Raw genomic sequence first — 20,682 nt, forward strand, 5'->3', positions numbered from 1 at the left:
ATTTTATAAGGGCTGCACGATATTTAAGCCCGGAGTTATACTTGCCATATACATATATGTGTTAACATGTAATAATGTTGAATACTTAAAATGCACAAACCAGTATGTCGTGATGGAATTATTCTTTTGCTGCTATGTCACTCCATGTACGTAGCAGCGTAAAAGGAAAGTTTTCCTGAATTGCTGTTCGGGTGTCAACGCAGTATGTAAGTATGAATTTATGTAAGACTATATATGCGTATAATTATGAGGAGCTATATTTCAGAAAAATATGCATAAATTTAATTAAGAACTGAGGCCTTTCAAAGTTGAACAGCCAGCCTATCTGCTTATTATAATTGATTTACTTTTCTTAACCCCTTGGAAATATTGTAAGTGGAGATTTTAGCCACCGTATGTCACAAAATAATGCTTTCTTAGTCACTAATTTTTTTTCGTGTCGATGTTCCATCGTATCCACTGTAGGGGAGAGGGATTTTATGCACACATTTTTGATCATATATGCTTAAGATGGAATGTCTTACATTCATTCCGTTTATAACATAGATCTAAATCCATGTGTACATTTATATTAGTTGTGTGTATTGTATATAATATATATATATAAAACATTCTTCATAATCATGTGTGTGCCTAGTGTATATAAAGGTTATTGGGGATGCGGAGATATAAAAGCTAGAAGAACCCAGACCCAGTAATTGCCTTTAAGATCAGAGCACAAAGCATTACTTTGGATTTTACAAGGCCAGCCAGCAACAAAAGAGCAGTAATTTATGAGCTCAGCGTAAAAGAATAGCATAATTGCATTAAAAATTAATGCTAATGAACACTAAAATGGGGAAGGTGGTTATGATGAAAGTTTGTATTCATCTTCCCTGGTTTGAATGATGGCTAGCGGCTTGATTAATGGCTTAATTTCTATCAATTAGTGGGGAAAAATCTCCTGTGAGACAAGGGTAAATTGAGCATTGAATTACATATCTTGCTTTTGTGTGCTGGGGAAAAAAAAGAGCTGCGTAGCTCCGATATTAGCCACAGTGACAAATGTGGTGTGCCCTGCAAAGTCTGCATTAGCTCTCCTGACAGGCTAGATGTGTGTGGTTATGGGGTGTTCGGAGATGGCTCGCAGACAGCATTCACTGGCTAGTTCCTTAGAAACATGCAACTCTTCCATCTATAGAATTTTAATTAGAGTCAATAAGAATTCCAGAATCAAAATGGACAGCTAACAGCAACAGCGGAGTCTCTATTCTGCCCTCTTAATCCGGTGCAACTCAAACTGAATTTCTTTCCTCCGCCTCTGAAAAAAACATACCGGGGCTTTTCCTATCACTTTATTCGCAAGATTTTAACTATTCATTATTCTTCGGTGTCTTTAAAAGGAATGGCAGGTGAGAGAAGTACTCGGAAACTACAAATGTTGACTACGATTACGGGGCAGTAGAAATCCAGGTCAGGAATGGCAAAAAGAAACCCTCTCATTTCCCTCCAAGTGTCTCAACCGTAACTTCTCAAACGGACCTGCCGCTACGTGTTTTCTTTTTAATTATTTCCAGCCTTTTGGTTTCGGTGCCTGGAGATTTTGTGTGGCGAAAAGTGAAGTAAGTATCGCCTCACTAAGAATAAAGTAGAAACCATATTTTTTGAATAGCTGGACGAATATTACCTTGAGGAAGACGTTGGGGGGAAAGGGAATTTAATAGAAGGGGGAAGTGAAAAAAATAGTTCAGCTGGAAATTGTATGTCAACACTTAAATAATATTGCATTGTTTATTGAAAACTTTTTTTGTTTATTTCAAACGGCCAAATTAGGTCAGATAATGCGTGAAATCTGAGTTAAAATCAGAATCGTATCACAAAAATTAAGAGATATAACATTCCTTTTCTGGTTCTAAACTCATTTTTTAAAATGTAATGATTATTGGTAATTAATTTGTAGTATGAAATAAATATGGCTCTCTGAGGAAAGTGTCAATTAAAAATATAATCTTTCCCTACCCTCACTGGGATGAAACAAAATTTTTATGTGCAAAAATTCGCCTTGGCTTCGTGATGTTGAAAATCAACATAGTGCGATCCATCCATTAATTTCTGTTTTTGACATACAAGTTATTGTTTGATAAAGTAACCCACTTGCAAAAAACTACATAAAGTAAATTGTTGAAGTGGTAAATTATCTGGGAAGTGGGACGAATGTGACAGAATCTACCTTTTTTTAAGATTAAACTCTCCTTTATGTTGCCTAATTGTACATTCCAAGCGCTTAGTACAGTGCTCTGCACATAGTAAGCGCTCAATTAATATTATTGAATGAATAAATGAATGAAAAGTGTTGCTACTCTGACTTCTGGTGAACCAACTAGAACCAGACAGTCACAAAGATTCCCCTTCAGTCATGATCATCGTAACAAATGGACCCAGGGCTCGAACTGATGTGATTTAGCATACTGCTTGACACTTAATAAGCACTTAATAGGTACCATTATTAGTAGTAGTAGTAGTATCAGCATAATTAACTGGCAGTACACCTTTGGACTCCATAGGTCATCTCAAAATGGAATGCAAAAAGTTTTGGAACATGAAGAAAAACTACATTACATTCTTAGATTATTTTCCTTTTCCCTAACAAGTAGCTATTTAAAGGTCAACTACGATTGGATTCAAATCACTGTCGGCAGTATTTGTCGAGTCCCTACTCTGTGTAGAGACCACTGTAGTGGATGCCTGGGGAAGGTTCAGAAGATTTTAGAGCTTAAAATCTAATGTGGGAGTCGGTTCCATAAATTGACCAGTATCGATCAATCAGTCAATCAGTGGTATTTACTGATCTCTTATCGTGTGCAGAGCACTGCCCTAACCTCTTGGGAAAGTACGGTACAACAGGGTTAGTAGAATCCCTGCCTACAAGGGGTTTTCAGTCTAAAAGGGGAGGCAGACATTAAACTAGACTGAAAATAGGATAATATGTCAGAGAGATTCATTAATGCCTAGGTGGCTCAAGGGATGGCATGCGTGGGAAGACCAGGTTAATCAGGAAATGTCTCCGGGGGGAGGGGAAAAGGGGGGGCACCATTTAAGAAGGCTTTGAAGAAGGGGAGGGATGTGGGTTTGGCAGACCTGAAGTTTGACCGTGTTTTAAGCATGAGCATTGCTGAAGAAGAAAGAATTGGGAGCAAAGGAGATATTAGGAGTTTTGCTAAGGAAGAATGAAGAACATAAATTGGGACTGTAGTGGGAGAATAGAACTGATAATAATAATAATGGTATTTGTTAAGCACTTACTATGTGCTAAGTACTTTTCTAAGTGCTGAGGTAGATATAAGGTAATCAGATTGTCCCACATGGGGCTCACAGTCTTTATCCTCATTTTACAGATGAGGTAACTGAGGCACAGAGAAGTTAAGTGACTTGCCCAAAGTCACACAGCTGATAAATGACGGAGCGGGATTAGAACCCACGTCCTCCGACTTCCAAGTTTGGGCTCTTTACACTAAACCATGAGAGGGAGCCAACAGAGAAGTGTTGTTGAGGTTTTTTTTCCATTTAATGGAACCTGCTGTATTAAAACTGGACCTACAGAAGGCAAGTATTTTCTAATGCAAAACATGGTCTCCCCTTTATAGAATTCATCTAAGTGAAGTAAAAGACGATATTAAAGTTAAGTCAGAAAGCCATCTGACCTCATTAATAGCCAATCAGTAAGCTTTAGTTAAGAAAATATTCCTCTATAACCAATAATGGGAAATCAAAGGGTGGAACCAGTTCTGAGACCAATAAGCACCAAATCCTTTGTTTGCTGTTGCTGCAATTCAATAACAAATCATCATAGCAGTGTCATCATCCTGACAAAACAATTAAGTTAAATAATTTAAACAGACATCCTTCAAGATTCCAGAAATCAAAATCCTGTACTTTATAAGCCAGCCATTGTCTAAAAGTCATCTCATTTTGTACTCTTTTTGATAAAGTTTTTGTTCTAGGAATCCTGAGTAATTAAATTATTTTTAGTTACATTATTTTATTTTTAGTCACTTTAGTGAATCACAGAAAATTTATATGTCTTTCTTTTGCATGAACTCATCAAAAATATTAAAAGAGATTATCTTTCTGAACCCAGCCGTATAGATTTTTATTCTAAACCATTGATGAATTCATTCAATTGTATTTATTGAGCACTTACTGTGTGCAGAGCACTGTACTGAGCGCTTGGAAAGTACAATTCGGCACCAATGGACAATCCCTACTCATTTCTGGGATATAGAATTTTCTCAAGAATGCTAACATGTCTTCATATTAGAATTTGGGTAAAAGAAGCAATTTCAAAGGAGTCAGCTGTGAGTATTGTACAGTAAACTTTAGTAGTTGTGAGGAAGAGTTTTGATAGCTTTTAAATTCCAAATAAACTTTACGAACAGATTTAGCATTTTAAAAATGCTGGTAAACAGCTAGATCAGCAAACCATTTTTTTGGTCCCTAATCACTTTCTCCAATTCTTGAAGAAGCCTGAAATGTTTCACAAGGATTTTTAGACAAATATATCCCTTAGACAAAAATATTGCTAGCTGTCCATTATTAAACTGTGCCTTAAAAAGAAATGTCAAGTCCATGTTCTTCAATATGACATTAGTCAATACGATTTCATTCATTCATTCATTCAGTCGTATTTATAGAACTCTTAGTGTGTGCAGAGCACTGTACTAAGCACTTGGAAAGTTCAATTAGGCAACAGATCAGATGTTCTTTTTTATATTTTGCATGTATTCGTGTAAATGTAAATTAATGATGTACAGTGCTGGTCCAATAGTAAACGCTTAACCAATACCATCATCGTCATTATTGGCTCAGTGGAAAGAACCTGGGCTTGGGAGTCAGAGGTCATGGGTTCGAATCCCAGCTCTGCCACCTGTCAGTGGTGAGACTGTGGGCAAGTCACTTCACTTCTCTGTGCCTCAGTGACTTCATCGATAAAATGGGGATTAAGACTGTGAGCCTCACGTGGGACAATCTGATTACCCTGTATCTACCCCAGTGCTTAGAACAGGGCTCTGGCCATAATAAGCACTTAAGAAATACCAACATTATTATTATTATTATTCAGTATTCAATAGTATTTATTGAGCGCTTACTATGGGCAGAGCACTGTACTAAGCGCTTGGAATGTACAAATCGGCAACAGATAGAGACAGTCACTGCCCTTTGATGGGCTTACAGTCTAATCGGGGGAGACGGACAAAAACAGTAGCAATAAATAGAATCAAGGGGAGGTACACCTCATTAACAAAATATCGTGTTCACTGCCAGAGTAAACTCTTGTCCATTTACAAATAGTTCTAATTCCAATTAGACTGTGAGCCCGTCAATGGGCAAGGACTGTCTCTATCTGTTGCCGATTTGTCCATTCCAAGCGCTTAGTACAGTGCTCTGCCCATAGTAAGGGCTCAATAAATACTATGGAATACTGAATAATAATAATAATACTGTTGTTATTTCTTAAGCATTTCTTAAATGCTATTGAGTGAATAAATAGGGTAATAAAAATATATACAGCATAAAGAATGGTCTTTTTCAGGGGTGGGTAGAAATAAAGTGCTAAACACTGGGTCAGAGGACTTAAATTCTACACTGCGTGTGATGCGTTTGAAATTTTGGGGTAAATAATGAAATATTTATGTTCCAAACAAAGATAAGATAGGAAGATAAGGCTTTCTAAGTGTGTGTTGAGGACTTTTGTAGAGATTCTGCCGATGAGACATGTTGTAGAAGATCGCCATCTGCTGCTCTCGGTGGAACAATACGGCCAGATTCTGCCGAGACGAAGCATCTCCACTTCGATTCAATATTAGTCGTTTTGTATTTCACCCCTTAATATGCAGAAGAAGCTACCCGGGCCTCATTTCGGATCACCTGAAATACCCCAAGGCAAAGGCATAGCCTATATTTTTCAAAAATAGCATCAATAATAACTAATAAAACAAACTGCTTCATTTTGAGTTTTCGGTATGAACAGAGTAAAAGGATTTGCTGCGCAATGAGTTAGTATTGATTTTTTGTCTGTAGCCTCTTAGCTTTCTGACTCCATTATTTTTTATTTTACTATGAAATACATATCCTTCCTATTGACATCTGACAAACAGCATATGGAAGTCATTTTATCTACCAATAATGTGTTTGTCAAAAGTATCCTACGCTAATGGATGATGCTTCCTTCCAGTCCATTTTCACCATGTTAATGTCACTGATGTAATTCTAGAAACGTTCTGTGATTCGGATTCTCTCGGTAACTTTGTTACTTGTCTGGAGGCGGTCCGGATCCGATTAATGCGAGATACTAGGTAGGCTAGGAATTAATGAGAATTGGATAATAAGTAAAAATGAAAACTGCAGGCAGTTCTTTTGTCCTGTCAGTTATTTGCATAGAATAAAGTTGATTATTCCCATTAGCTGTCCACCGTCCTCTTGCTCACGTTACTCTCTTCTTCCTAGAAATCCCTCCCCGCTCAAAGTCCTTCTGAATCTGCATCTCCTCCAGGGGGCCCTCCCTGGTTTCTCTCTCCTCCTCCCCACCTTTCGTCTTTCCCACCCAACTTCCACTTCAGTGCTTCTGAAGTGATCTCTCGGATACTCGCACCCCACCAAAACCCCGTGGTGCATATCTTTATACTCCATCACTTCCGCCTTTCTGGAATTCATTTCAGTGCTTGTCTCCACTGCTAAATTGTAAACTCCCTCGGGGCTAGGACCGTGCATAATAATTCTCTTCTACTCTCCCAAGCCTTCAGTTCAGTGCTCCGCACACTGGACCTCAATAAATGAGACTGTTAGATTGAGAGATAATAATAATAATAATGTTGGTATTTGTTAAGCGCTATGTGCCGAGCACTGTTCTAAGCGCTGGGGTAGACATAGGGGAATCAGGTTGTCCCACATGGGGCTCACAGTTTTCATCCCCATTTTACAGATGAGGGAACTGAGGCACAGAGAAGTTAAGTGACTTGCCCACAGTCACACAGCCGACAAGTGGCAGAGCTGGGATTCGAACTCATGAGCCCTGACTCCAAAGCCCGTGCTCTTTCCACTGAGCCACGCTGCTTCTGTTGAGTGTAGCACAGATAATCCATAAATACAGTGAATTAAAAAATCAGTTCTAAGTAAGAATTGGAAGCAGTTAGACCCCACCAGGAGTGAAAGTCAACCATCTGGAGCCAGGAGGAGTATCTTGTCACCTGTGTGACTGTGGGCAAGTCACTTAAGTTCTCTGTGCCTCAGTTGCCTCGTATGTAAAATGGGGGTTAAGATTGTGAGCCTCACGTGGGACAACCTGATTACCCTGTATCTACCCCAGCACTTAGAACAGTGCTCGGCACATAGTAAGCGCTTAACAAATACTAACGTCATTATTATTATTATTATCTGCATCATCAGCTCTAACTGGAGAGAATGATTATAAGCTTCTTGAAGGCAGGAATCCTATCTACCAACTCATTTGTAGTGTACTCTCCCAAGCGCGTGGTACAGTGCTCCAAGCACAGTAAGCGTTTGAAAAATATGAGGAAATGAGAAAACCTAGGCATGGAGTGACTTGCCCAAGGCAAGTGGCAGAGCCAGGATTAGAACCCAAGTCCTCTGACTCCCAGATCCATGCTCTCTCCACTAGGCCATGCTCTTTCTCCAATTAATACCAATCACACCAAGACAGATCCAGGATCTATGTATTAATGTATCCGCACATATGTATAAATAATAGTATTCATGTGTATTTTCAAGTATTCATTCATTCAATAGTATTTATTGAGCACTTACTATGTGCAGAGCACTGTACTAAGCTCTTGGAATGTACAAATCGGCAACAGATACAGTCCCTGCTGATTGACAGGCTTACAGTCTAATCTAGAGAAGCAGCGTGGCTCAGTGGAAAGAGCGCGGGCTTGGGAGTCAGAGGTCATGGGTTCTAATCCCGGCTCCGCCGCTAGTCAGCTGTGTGACCTTGGGCTAGTCTCTCAACTTCTCTGTGCCTCAGTTACCTCATCTGTCAAATGGGGATTAAAAAAACTGTGAGCCCCACGTGGGACAACCTGATCACCTTGTATCCCCCAGCGCTTAGAACAGTGCTTTGCACATAGTAAGCGCTTAACAAATACCACAATTTATTTATTTATTTAATAGGGGAGACAGACAAAAATGATAGCAATAAATAGAATCAAGGAGATGTACATCTCATTAAAACAATAGCAATAAATAGAATCAAGGGGATGTACATCTCATTAACAAAATAAATAGGGTAATAATATATACAAATGAGCGGATGAGCACAGTGCTGAGGGGAGGGGAAGGGAGAGGGGGAGGAGTAGAGGGGAAGGGGGGGAAAAGGGGACTTAGCTGACGGGAGGTGAAGGGGGGCAGAGGGGCAGCAGAGGGAGCAGAGGGAAAAGGGGAAGCTCAGTTTGGGAAGGCCTCTTGGAGGAGGTGAGCTCTCAGTAGGGCTTTGAAGAGGGGAAGAGAATTAGTTTGGTGAAGTTGAGGAGGGAGGGCATTCCAGGACAGCGGGAGGACGTGGCCCGGGGGTCGACGGCGGGATAGGCGAGAATGGGGGACGGTGAGGAGGTGGGCGGCAGAGGAGCAGAGACTACGGGGTGGGCAGTAGAAAGAGAGAAGGGAGATTATGCTGTTTGTAATTATTTTTCTTACTGTCTCTCCTATTAGAATGTAAACTCTTGTGGATAAAGATAGCATTTCATGTTTCTCTTGTGTTTTCCCAAACCCTGAGCACAATACATTACACCCAATGGGAGTTCAGTGAAATGACTATCACTATAATTCCCCTAATGGACAAACATTTTGTCCTTTTTATTAATACTTATGTAGCATCTAGGACAGAAGCCATATAATAAATGTTTATTAATGCTGTTGATGATTAGTTCCAGTCGACTGTATTGTCTAGATAGTTTTTCATTACTTGGAGAGAAGAAAGAACAGTATTTTGAATTGGAATGTTTGAAGTTACATTATTATTACTTTTGTCAACAACCGGCGTGATGCCCCTTTTCAATATCATTGTATAAAATTGAAGATACTCATTGCTTATATTACCTTTTCTCCCTCTATTGAAGTACTCTGAAAGCCGGATTATGATCTTTAGCTCTGTTTGACCAATTAAATGTATGCTACTGTGTAGAAAAACTTTTTGGAAATGTATTTTATACAGAATCGCTCCCCACAAAATTCTTAAACTCACCCATTTATTTTATTATGGCCGTATTTGAAACTCATGCCAAGGAAATGATGAAATTAACCGGTCAATGTACTAACCTACAGACACTTGCTAGACTTTTTTTATGGTATTTGTTAAGTGTTTGCTCTGTGCCAGGCATTGTACTAAGCGCTGGGGTAGATACAAGTTAATTGGATTGGACACGGCCCCTATCCAACATGGGACTCACAGTCTTAATCCTCATTTTATCCACCTGGGCACGCTGCTTCTCATTAGAAATTAGAATGCCTTTTTAATAAAAGCAAACGGAGCCAAAGATTATTGGTGTCATGGAGCACTTTTTTTATTATGGTATATTTGTTAAGCGTTTACTATGTGCCACGCAGTGAACTAAGCGCTGGGGTAAATACAAGATAATTAAGGTGGACACAGTCCCAGTCCTGCATGGGGCTCACAATCTTAATCCCCATTTTACAGAGGAGGGCCAGAAAGGTGAAGTGACTTGCCCAAAGTCACACAGCAGACAAATGGCAGAGTGGGGATTAGAACCCAAGTCTTTGTGACTCCCAACCCCATGATCTATCCACAAGGCCATATTGCTTCTCTCTTCTCTTAAGATCTTATTTGTAGAGAGGGCAGACTATGTGTATCAGCTGCTATCTCTGTGTATGGGATAAACTTTAGGCCATGTCTTACAGGGAGACGTCAGTCCGTTTTTCCTGAGGGAATAAAGGGTGTCTTCTAAATCTGATCAGATGCCTTTATCTGACCGTCAAAGTGTTGCCATGGGTTCCCTGAGAAAAAACTCCATCCAAGGTATTATCATCACAGTCCCTTGAATTCTAGAATCGCCAGCTTCTCCAAATGGTATGATCAGTCAGTCAGGCAATCAGTGGTATTTACTGAACACTTACTATATGTCGAGAATTTGGGAGAAAACGGTACAGTAGACCTGGTAATCATTTCTTCCGCCTTCAAAAAGTTTACAGTTTAAAGGGGGAGACCGAGAGTAAAATAAATGACTGATGGGGGAATGTGAGAGAACAGGGATATGTACACGAGTGCTGGTGGGGCTGCAGGTGAGGTGAGGTGAATATCAAGTCCTTAAGGATATAGATCATATCAGATAATATAGAAGAAAGGGAGAGTGAATGGAAAAAAAGAGAGCCTAATCAGGGAGGGCCTCTTGGGGGAGGTGTGATTTAGCTCAGCCGTTGAGGCAGCATGGTCTAGTGGAAAGAACCCAAGGCTGGGAGTCAAAAGCTTCAGGTTCTAGTTCCAGCTCTGTCCTCGACCTTCTGCGTGACTCTGGGCAAGACACTTATTCAGGTTCTAGTTCCAGCTCTGTCCTCGTCCTGCTGCGTGACTCTGGGCAAGACACTTATCCTCTCTGGGCCTCAATTTTCTTATCTGTAAAATGAGGAAAATAATCTGTCTGTCCTTGCTTCATAGGGGTGCCGTGCAGATGAGATGAGATAATGAATATGAAAGACCTTTGGATAAATAAAAGCTCTCTACAAACAAAAACCACCCCGTCATTATTATACATTTACAGAAAAGGGTTGAAGAGTCCATGATGTTACCCCTGACCTATAAAAGATAAAATCTTTTCATCTGGTCTAGGACTGGCTTTTAAAAGACAAAATACCCTCCCACAAGATTAATGCAAGAGAGTAGGGACTGTTGTGAAAGTGGGTACCGCAACATCATTTTAGGATTTCTGTGAGGCAATTAGCACATCAGGAATACCATTTCACATTAGGCAGTTGCTCATTTGTTTCCTCAAAAAGAATGTTTCTTTGTGGTCGTGTGCTTGGATCTCTCTTTTTTTGTACTTCATATTCCTTAAGTGGAAAAGAATTTTCAGAGAACATCGCTCGGATACAATGCCGATCATAAGTTCACACTAAAATATATTGACATTAAACCTTCTTTTGTAGACCAAACCACCCTAGTAGAACAAGTGAAACGAGTCAAAGAAATCGAAGCTATTGAAAGCGACTCCTTTATTCAGCAGACATTCAGATCGAGTAAAGAAGTCAAAAAGGTAAGTTTTTGACAAGTCTTTGTGAGTAATCCTCTTGAATAAATGCTGTATTAAGACATTTTGTGTAAGTGGTTGAAACCGACGGTGGTGTTGGAGCTGGATAGAAGTGCTTCTAAGGGACAGAGAGAGGAGAATCAGCAGTTCATTTCAGGAAGCCGGCAGTAGGGTTCGTGTATAATAAGTAGAATTTGGTGGTGGGCGTGGGTAGAAAAGACTGTAAAAATGTGAGGTGAGTAGAATCATACTTTATGATAGCTTGAGTGTTTTCCAGTGAAATTTGAGGCCAAATGTTGAGGTTAAAGGAACAAAGAAAGGAGAACACTGTAGTATGCCAGAAGGTCACAGTATAAGAACAGTTTTTAATAAAATCCAAATTTGTTACTTAGCCTTCAAGGCCTCATTCACAAAGCCAAGAACACTTTTTCACTGACAAGAGATTTTTTTCATATATTGCCCTAAAAGTGTGCAGTTTTGTCTTTTCAGGTATTTAAATTTAAATATTTGCACACTTTTCGACCAAATTGGTGATTTAGAAAGAAAAATGCATATTTTCACATTGTTCTTTTTGTGGTAGCTCCTCACTGTCATTTCTTAGCCGCGGTATTGCCCGGACAGTAACCTTTCTGACCATTGAGAAAGGTGGTTTAACCTTTTAACCTGGGTGGTTTCCACCCATTCAATTCCAGTAAAAGGTCCTATTGATAGATGCTTTAGTAAATATTGAATTTGAAGGTCACTCTCTCTTATTACTGGAGCAGCTTCTGAGCATCTATCGAAATATTTTCCCCCAGGTCGGTTTTTTTATAGGTGAAAGAAATGCTTCAAATTAAAAATAAATCTTTGGAATATACACAGTTCTGATTGTGTTTCCAGTTCCTTTGTCAGAATCGTAGATAGCCATCCTGTATAGATTTTAGATTGTTTAACTTGTTCTTTAGGTGTTCTACATCAAATTTAAAGCAAGAAAATGTGTATTTTTACAGCCCTTAGGAATTCAGATTGGCAAAATTAGGAACGGGGTACCTTCACTTTCAAATATTTTGCATTCATAAGCATAACGCCTAGTATATAATGCTTAGTATGTGCTCTGCACATAGTAAGCGCTCAATAAATACGATTGAATGAATAGTACATCCTGCACATTGTACATGCTAAGTTCCTTTGATTGATTAATTACAGCTTGCGGGTTTGGTAGTTTGGTGGTTGCCTCCCTACTGTCACCATTCAACCAAGCCCAAGGACATTCATCAGCTGTTCAATTAGAAACTGAGTATTTATGCCGGTTTTAAATAATAACCATTTCCTTATTGACTCATGTTCCCCAGTAACCTTCCAGTTCTTTTTCTGCTGCTGTTATACCTCTGTGGTTACTTCCTTTCTATGTAGATTTTTTTTTCTTCCTTAAGAATCTCCCTATTCATTTTGATCCTAGGTATGTCCGTGTAATTTTCTTTTAAATCAGTTTGAATTTTGTTCAGTCCTCCAAGTTCTTAGCAGTAAATCAGTCAGTGGTATTATGTGCAGAATTCTGTAATGAGCACTTTGGAGAGTAGAATATAGCAGAGTTGGTAGACATGTTCCCTCCCCACTGGAGTTTACAGTCTAGTGGGTTTGCGCTTTTTGGGTCTAATCCACCATCCAAGGTATTGAAGATCTCTGAATATTACATCGAAACCAAACCGACATCTGGTGTCAGGGCATCCATTATAAATGTAGAATCTCTAATACCTGGGCAAGGCACACAAAGGGAAGCGGCCAAGAGGGTGGAGTCAGAAGTGGCTCCATCATCTGTTTCTAGCTCTCCCACTTGCCTGCTGTGTGTCCTTCAGCAAGTCACTGAACTTCCATGAGCCTCCGTTTCCTCATCTATAAAACAAGGATTAAATACCTTTGTCCCTCCTATACTTAGACTGTGAGCCTCAGGGACTTGAATTTATCTCAACACTTAGTACAGTTCTTAGTGTATCGTAAGCACTTGAAAAATTCCACAATTCTTATTATTATTGTAGTTTTAAGCTTCATGAAAAGATCCATCTGGTTGAGAGAAGAGGGGTGAAGAAGGGAAAAGTCAGAAAAAGAAAGAGGTCAGGATCTCCTCCTATTTTATCACAGTCAAGCTTCCCTTTTTCTGGCCCCATTCCAGAGGTAATAATAATAATGGTATTTTTTAAGCGCTTACAATGTGCCAAGCACTGTTCTAAGCACCGGGGTAGACACAAGGTAATCACATTGTCCCACGCGGGGCTCACAGTCTTCATCCCTATTTTACAGATGAGGTAACTGAGACTCAGAGAAGTTAAGGACTTGCCCAAGGTCACATAGCTGACAAGTGGCAGAGCCGGGATTAGAACCCACAACCTCTGTCTCCCAAGCCTCTGCTCTTACCATTGAGCCATGCTGCTTCTCTGGGTGGCAAAAAAACAGCCCCTCGGTGCTGATCGATTGGCTGTATTTCCCCAGGCAGCTTCCCTGCCAGGCCACCTGCTGGGTTTTTCCTTTCCCGAGGCTGAGGAGGGTAAATATAGGTAGGTCCCCACCAGTCAATATAGGAATCCAGATTTGTACGGTCTACATAATCAGAGTAAGCGGAGAACGTACCCTAATAAAATGGTACTCGAAGGCCTTTTCCTCAGGAGATTGAAAGTGAGACCACTTAGTTGTATAACCCCTAATTAGGGTCCAAATCAGCCATTTGGTATTTAGGATGTTCCAGTTTAAGAACAGGATTATAAAAGCTCCAGCTTTTAGGGCTCTGTGAAGAGCTTCTATGGCAGGACCAGATTCTCAAACAAGATAATGATCAAAATTGGGATTTAATCAGTATCACAGATTAGAAAGGATTCACAGCATACTAGAGTCAAGGTTTAGTAGATAATATGTAAAGCTACTGAATTTCGAGACTGCACATAGTAAGCACTCAGTAAATACCGCTGATTGATTAATTGACTGCCAGGATTAAGCCAGCAATCCTTGTATTTTGGCCATGCTGTCAGAGCTGGTGTAGGGAAATGGCTGGAAATAGAGCTTATTCTAATATTATCCCTAAGTAGTCTTGTCCTAACCTCACTTTTACCCCTAGTGCAGTTAAGCCAAGAGGAAGACTTTACCACGCGCAGATCTCTTTTGTGTAGATCTCAGAGGTCCAGCCCACCACAACAAGAAACAAACAAAATTGAGGACATTCTCCTAATTTCTGAACTCAGCCTGGTCTGGGAGAATAAGGGGAGGGTACAAGGGGGGTGGGAGGGGACAAAAAAGGCAGTTGAGGCTTTACCGCTGTGTTGCAGTAACATTTGAGGAGGTAGAGCCCCTTTTCCTCTTGGGATTTGTAATCTTTGTCCATTCCCTCCAATCCTCCTGCCTGCCTTTTTAAAGCACACTGCTCTGCCTTTGACCTTTTTCTCCAATAGTGTGTTGATCTTTTCTTATTGCTCAATTTAATCCTTTGCCTGATTCGAATTAATCTTCACTGAATCAGACCGATTTCAACTCAGGGAGGTTTTATTTTACTGTACTCTACCGTATGGTGGAATCTGGCTTGATGTCACAAAAATAGTAAACATTTTAGTTGGAGCCTTCAGAATTTCATGCACGTGATTTGAAGAACGATCCAAAATGCATGCAGTTTTCCTGTTACAAGAGGACTGAGAATCATGGCACAGAGAAATGGATGGCCCACTGTGGTTTGTCTCCATCAGGAGTTTGGTTTAAGCACGACTCCAACAGGCCTGCGTCCCACCTGAGTTCCTGCATCCCACCTGACTTTTGTTGTTCTATTGGTTTTTAGTCAGCCGAATCTGCAGAAGGAAAGACGGAATCCCCGACTTTGGGAGCGGTGATTGCTGATCTGTCCAGCAGTGAGAAAGAAGTAGACGTTAGCTCCATTCCTACTTCAATCAAGTATCAAGATGATAATTCTCTCGCACATCCAAATGTAAGAATAACGTTCCCAGTCGGTCCAGATGCATCATTTAAAATGGTTTTAAATCATTGTCCTTTTAGCTTAAGTCTGATGTTTCAAACTGATGCAATAATTGCTTGCTAAAATACCCACTGAGGCCTAGACTCATACACTATAACATTTTCCCCATCTGTAATTTATTTTAATATGTTGTCTCCCCTGTTAGACTATAAGCTCCTTGTAGGCAAGGATTGTATCTACCAACTCTAATATATCGTACTCTTCTGAACACTTAGTTCAATGCTTGACACAGAGTAAGCAGTCAATAAATAGCATTGATTAATTGATTTCCTTCCAGGTGTGTATTTCCATATTTAGCCTAACTTCTTGGGAGATAGCGGCACACCCAAGGCTGAGGACATACCAAAGTCAATCCATAAATCAATAATCAATGATATTTATTAAGCCCTTACTGTGTGCAGAGAACTGCACGAAGCACTTGGGAGAGAACAATATGAGAGAATTGGTTCATTCATTCATTCATTCATTCAGTAGGATTTATTGAGCACTTACTATGTGCAGAGCACTGTACTAAGCACTTGGAATGTACAATTCGGCAACAGATAGAGAAAATCCCGGCCCCATGAAGGGCTCACATTCTAAATGGGGGAGACAGACACCAAAGCAAAACAGAACAAAACAAAAACAAGATAACATTATCAAGATAAATAGAATCAAGGAGATATACACCTCATTAACAAAATAAATAGGGTAATAAATAATATATTCAAATGAGCACAGTGCTGAGGGGAGGGGAAGGGGGAAGAGCAGAGGGTGCGGGGGAAGTGAAGGGAGGGAGGCCGGAGGGAAAGGAAGGGCTCAGTCTGGGAAGGCCTTCTGGAGGAGGTGAGCTCTCAGTAGGGCTTTGAAGAGGGGAAGAGAGTTAGTTTGGTTAGTTTGGTTTGGTTAGTTTAGTTAATAAATTGCTTGTCCACAGGGAGCTTACAGTCTAGAAGGGGAAACAGACATTAAAATAAATTATGGCTTTGTACATAAGTCCTGAGGGGCTGAGGGTGGGGTGAACATCAAGTGCCCATTGTTGGGTAGGGATTGTCTCTATTTGTTGCCGAATTGTACTTTCCAAGCGCTTAGTACAGTGCTCCGCACACAGTAAGCGCTCAATAAATACGATTGAATAAATGAATGAAGTACTTAAAGGAATGTGCCTCCAAATGCATAGGTGATGCAGAAAAGAGAGGGAGTATAGGAAATGGAGGCTTATCTGGGGAAAGTGTCTTGGAGAAGATGTGATTTTAGCACAATTTGGGGGAAGGAGTTCCAGGCCAGAATGAAGATGTGGGCAAGCATCGGTGGTGGTGAGATAGATGAGATCAAGGTACTGTGAGTAAATTGGCATTAGAGGAGCAAAGTGTACAACCTGGGTGATAGTCGTGAGAGCTCATCTCCTCCAGGAGGTATTCCCAGACTGAGCCATCCCTTTCCCTCTGTCCCTCCTCCCCTCCCCATCACCCCTACTCCCTCCCTCTGCTCTACCCCCATCCCCGCCCCACAGCACTTGTGTATATTTGTATATATTATTTATTACTCTATTTTATTAATAATGTGTATATCTAAGATTCTATTTATCTATTTTAATGGTACTGATGCCGGTCTACTTGTTTCGTTTTGCTGTCTGCCTCCCTCTTTTAGACTGTGAGCCTGTTGTTGGGCAGGGATTGTCTCTGTCTGTTGCCGAATTGTACATTCCAAGTGCTTAGTGCAGTGCTGTGCACAAAGTAAGCACTCAACAAATGCAATTGAATGAATGAATGAATGAATAGGAAATCGATGAGTTAAGGAAGAAAGGGGCAAGCTGATTGAGTGTTTTAAAGCCTATGGTAAGGAGTTCCTGTGTAATGCAGAGCCCGTTGTTGGGTAGGGATTGTCTCTATCTGTTACCAAATTGTAGTTTCCAAGCGCTTAGTACAGTGCTATGCACAAAGTAAGCACTCAATAAATATGAATGAATGAATGAATGAATGAATGAATGAATGGTTAGGCAACTGCTGAAGGCTCTTGAGGACAGGGGAGACATGGACTGAATTTTTTTTAGTAAAATGATCCAGGCAGGAGAGTGAAGTATGGACTGGACAGAGGATAGACAGAAGGCAAGGAGGTCAGCAAGGAGACCGATGCAGTAGTCAAGGCAGGATATAAGTGCTAGGATCGGTGCGGTACCAGTTTGGATGGAGAGGAAAGGGTGGATTTTAGCAATATGGTGAAGATAGAACTGAAAGCCAAAGGGTTTGGCGACAGAGTGAATATATAGGTTGAATTAACACCTACCAAAAGGAGAGACAGAGAAATGAGTCAAGGATAATACCTAGGTTACGGGCTTGTGAGCCAGGGAGGATAGCAGTGTTGTCTACAGCAATGGGAATGGCATGGCGAGGACCTGTCTTGGGCCAAGAGATGGTGGGTTCAGTTTTGGACATGTTAATTTTGAGGTGTTGATGGATATCCAAGTAGAGAGGCCCTGAAGGCAGGAGAAAATATGAGACTGCAGAGAAGGAGACAGGTCAGGTCTGGAGAGGAAGATTGGGGAATCAACCTCATGGAGATGGTAGTTGAAGTCCTAGGAGTGAATGAGTGAGCGAAGGAGTGAGTTCTCCAGGAGAGTGGGTGGAAATAGAAAATAGGTGGCCCAGCATTGACCCTTGAGGGACTCCCACTTTTAGAGGGCAAGAGGCAGAGGAGGAGTCTGGGAAGGAGACTGAGTGTCCAGAGAGACCAGGAGAGCACAGTGTCAAGGAAGCCACTGAGATATAAGTTATGAGGTTAGATAACATTTCAAGGAGAAGGGGGAGGAGGATTAGGATAGAGTAAAAGCTGTTGCATTTGGCACGAGGGAAGCCATCGCTGACCTTAGAAGAGGGCAGTTTTGGTCGAGTAAAGAGGGTAGAGTACGGATTGGCGGGAGGCGGGAGAGAATTGGAGGAGAGGAAATGTAAGTAATGAACGTAGACAACTTGCTCAAGGAGTCTGGGGAGAAAGAGTAGGAGGGAGACGGGGCAATAATTGGAGGGAGCTGTAGGGCCGAGGAAGCTGTAGGATTGTGGGGACATGGGCATGTTTGAAAGCAATGGGGAATTAACCTTTGGAGAGTGAACGGTTGAAGATGGCAGACAGGAAGGGAAGGAAGCAGCGTGGCTCAGTGGAAGAGCACGGGCTTTGGAGTCAGAGTTCATGGGTTCGAATCCCGGCTCGGCCACTTGTCAGCTGTGTGACTGTGGGCAAGTCACTTAACTTCTCGGTGCCTCAGTTACCTCATCTGTAAAATGGGGATTAAGACTGTGAACCCCACATGGGACAACCTGATTCCCCTGTATCTACCCCAGTGCTTAGAACAGTGCTCTGCACATAGTAAGCGCTTAACAAATACCAACATTATTATTATTATTAAGGAAGGAGAAGGCAAGTTTTTTGAAAAGTCTTTTGCAAAGGTATGGGTTTAGAGGCTCAGGTGGAGGGAATAGATATTGAGAGGAGATGGGAGATCTCTTGAGATTATCGAGTGGGGACTAAAGTGGGGAGAGAGGCAGGGAGGTCAATGAGGAGGCTGATGTAGAGGTCAAGGTGAGATACGATAAGTGCTTGTGTCATCCGATTAGCTGTTTGGGTGGAGAGGAAAGGGTGGATTTTAGTGATGTCATGAAGGTGAAACCAACAGAATTTGGTGACAGATTGAATATGTGGATTGAGTGAGAGAGGTGAGTAGAGAATAATGCCGAGGTTACGGGCTAGTGAGACATCAGGAGCGGTGAGTTCTACTCTTGGTTTTGCCCCCGCAACTCGATGATGGATCTGGTTACTTAAGCTCTCTGAATTTAGCTCTCTTGCCTGAAAATGAGAATAGTATCGGCCTCCCTCCATTTAAAAACTCTTTCCGCCCAATACATCTTGTGAATAGGAAACGCACGCCAAGAGTAAAGTGGCTTCAGCCCGCTGTGTTGAAATGTGAACTGTAAAAACGTGATCTACATTATTTAAGTTGAGATCCTAGGCAATGACAGACAATTAAAACAATGTATCTCCTTTTTTCCTCACAGCTATTTATTGAAAAGGCCGAAGCAGAAGAAAAGTGGTTCAAGAGATTAATTGCTCTCCGGCAAGAAAGACTGATGGGCAGTCCCGTGGCTTGAGTAACGCACGTCGGACCTGATCGACAAAGATGTGGAGCATTCCACGCGTTCAGATTTTTACCATTTTTGAATATCTGGGATAACTATTCCTATTGGAAAGGTGGGAATCTAAAAAAGGGACGCGACTCGATAAATATATACTCTCACCTGTTCCGGGTCACCTTTCCATTCTCGTAATCATGAATATTGTGGATTGTTGGCAAGTTAAGAGGAAATTTTGAGATGGTAGTAAAATAGCGAAACTGTCATAAAAAGAGCAAAGGCTTAATCCAAATAATGTGGTATCAAATGGGCAGAAAGCATTTGGACACTGCTAAATAGCATTATAGAAAATCGTCAGAGGATGCCAGCTAATTCTTTCAGAAATCACACAGGTCACTGCACAACGGGCAGCAATTTGCGTACAGCTCTATCACTGCCTCTTTGCCAAGAACCAGAGGGTTCGTCCCTTGGAAGGAATAAAAGAGGACATTTCTCCCTGGTAGGGCAATTCATTCTCTCTGCCCATTCTCTCCGGTGGTCAGAGCAATGAGATTTTCTGTCACCGTGGTATGTTCTCATCCCTAGGAGTTGAATAATGACCAATGTTACAGGCTGGATGGGGATCTTTGGAGCAGAGCAACCATTATCATTACCAACCTGAGCTAGTTTTAAACAACGAAGGTGAAATCTTTGTTTCTCATTAGACATTCAGCTTGTTATCTAGTCTCTCCCTATTTCCTCTACAAACAGCATGCCAATTTCGATGGAAAATGTCCATGAAAAAGAAATAGAAACTACCGTGTGTTAATGTAGAGCTTCATGTAGCACGGTCCAGGTTTAAAAGCGAGATTCTTTGCTATTGGGAAATGTAATCATAAAATTAATGAAATTCCGTTGCTATTGTAATCATGTACCAAGGTTTGAATAAACCTGTAATTCTATCTAAATACAAACTATGGCTGATTTTTATCTTACATCAGGAAGTAAGTGGTTTGAATGTTTTCTCCATTTTGAATGAGATATGGGAAGCGGTGATTCTGAAAATCAATCGATGGTACTTATTGAGTGGTTAGTGGCTAGAGAAGCAGTGTGGCTTAGTGGAAAGAGCACGGGCTTGGAAGTCAAAGGACACGGGTTCTAATCCCAACTCTGCCGCTTGTCTGCTGTGTGACCTTAGGTGAGTCACTTAATTTCTCTGTGCCTCAGTTCCCTCATCTCTAAAATGGAGATTAAGACTGTGAGCCCCACATGGGACAACCTGATTACTCTGTATCTATCCCAGCACTTAGAACAGTGCTTGCACATAGTAAGCGCTTAACAGATACCATTATTATTATTATTA

General features: G+C 41.0%; 1 protein-coding gene across 1 annotated transcript in view; it reads left to right on the top strand.

The window, feature by feature from the left end:
* Positions 1-20,293, top strand: part of RSRC1 (arginine and serine rich coiled-coil 1) — a 382,357-nt gene extending 362,064 nt beyond the window's left edge. The window contains exons 8-10 of the mRNA XM_029072604.2: positions 11,149-11,255; positions 15,043-15,189; positions 19,266-20,293. Coding sequence (XP_028928437.1) covers positions 11,149-11,255; positions 15,043-15,189; positions 19,266-19,358 — 347 coding nt within the window. The 3' untranslated portion in view covers positions 19,359-20,293. The remainder of the gene's footprint in view (positions 1-11,148; positions 11,256-15,042; positions 15,190-19,265) is intronic.
* Positions 20,294-20,682: the final 389 nt, after the last annotated feature.

Source organism: Ornithorhynchus anatinus, chromosome 1 (genome assembly GCF_004115215.2).
Source record: "Ornithorhynchus anatinus isolate Pmale09 chromosome 1, mOrnAna1.pri.v4, whole genome shotgun sequence".
NCBI classification, from domain to species: Eukaryota; Metazoa; Chordata; class Mammalia; order Monotremata; family Ornithorhynchidae; genus Ornithorhynchus; species Ornithorhynchus anatinus.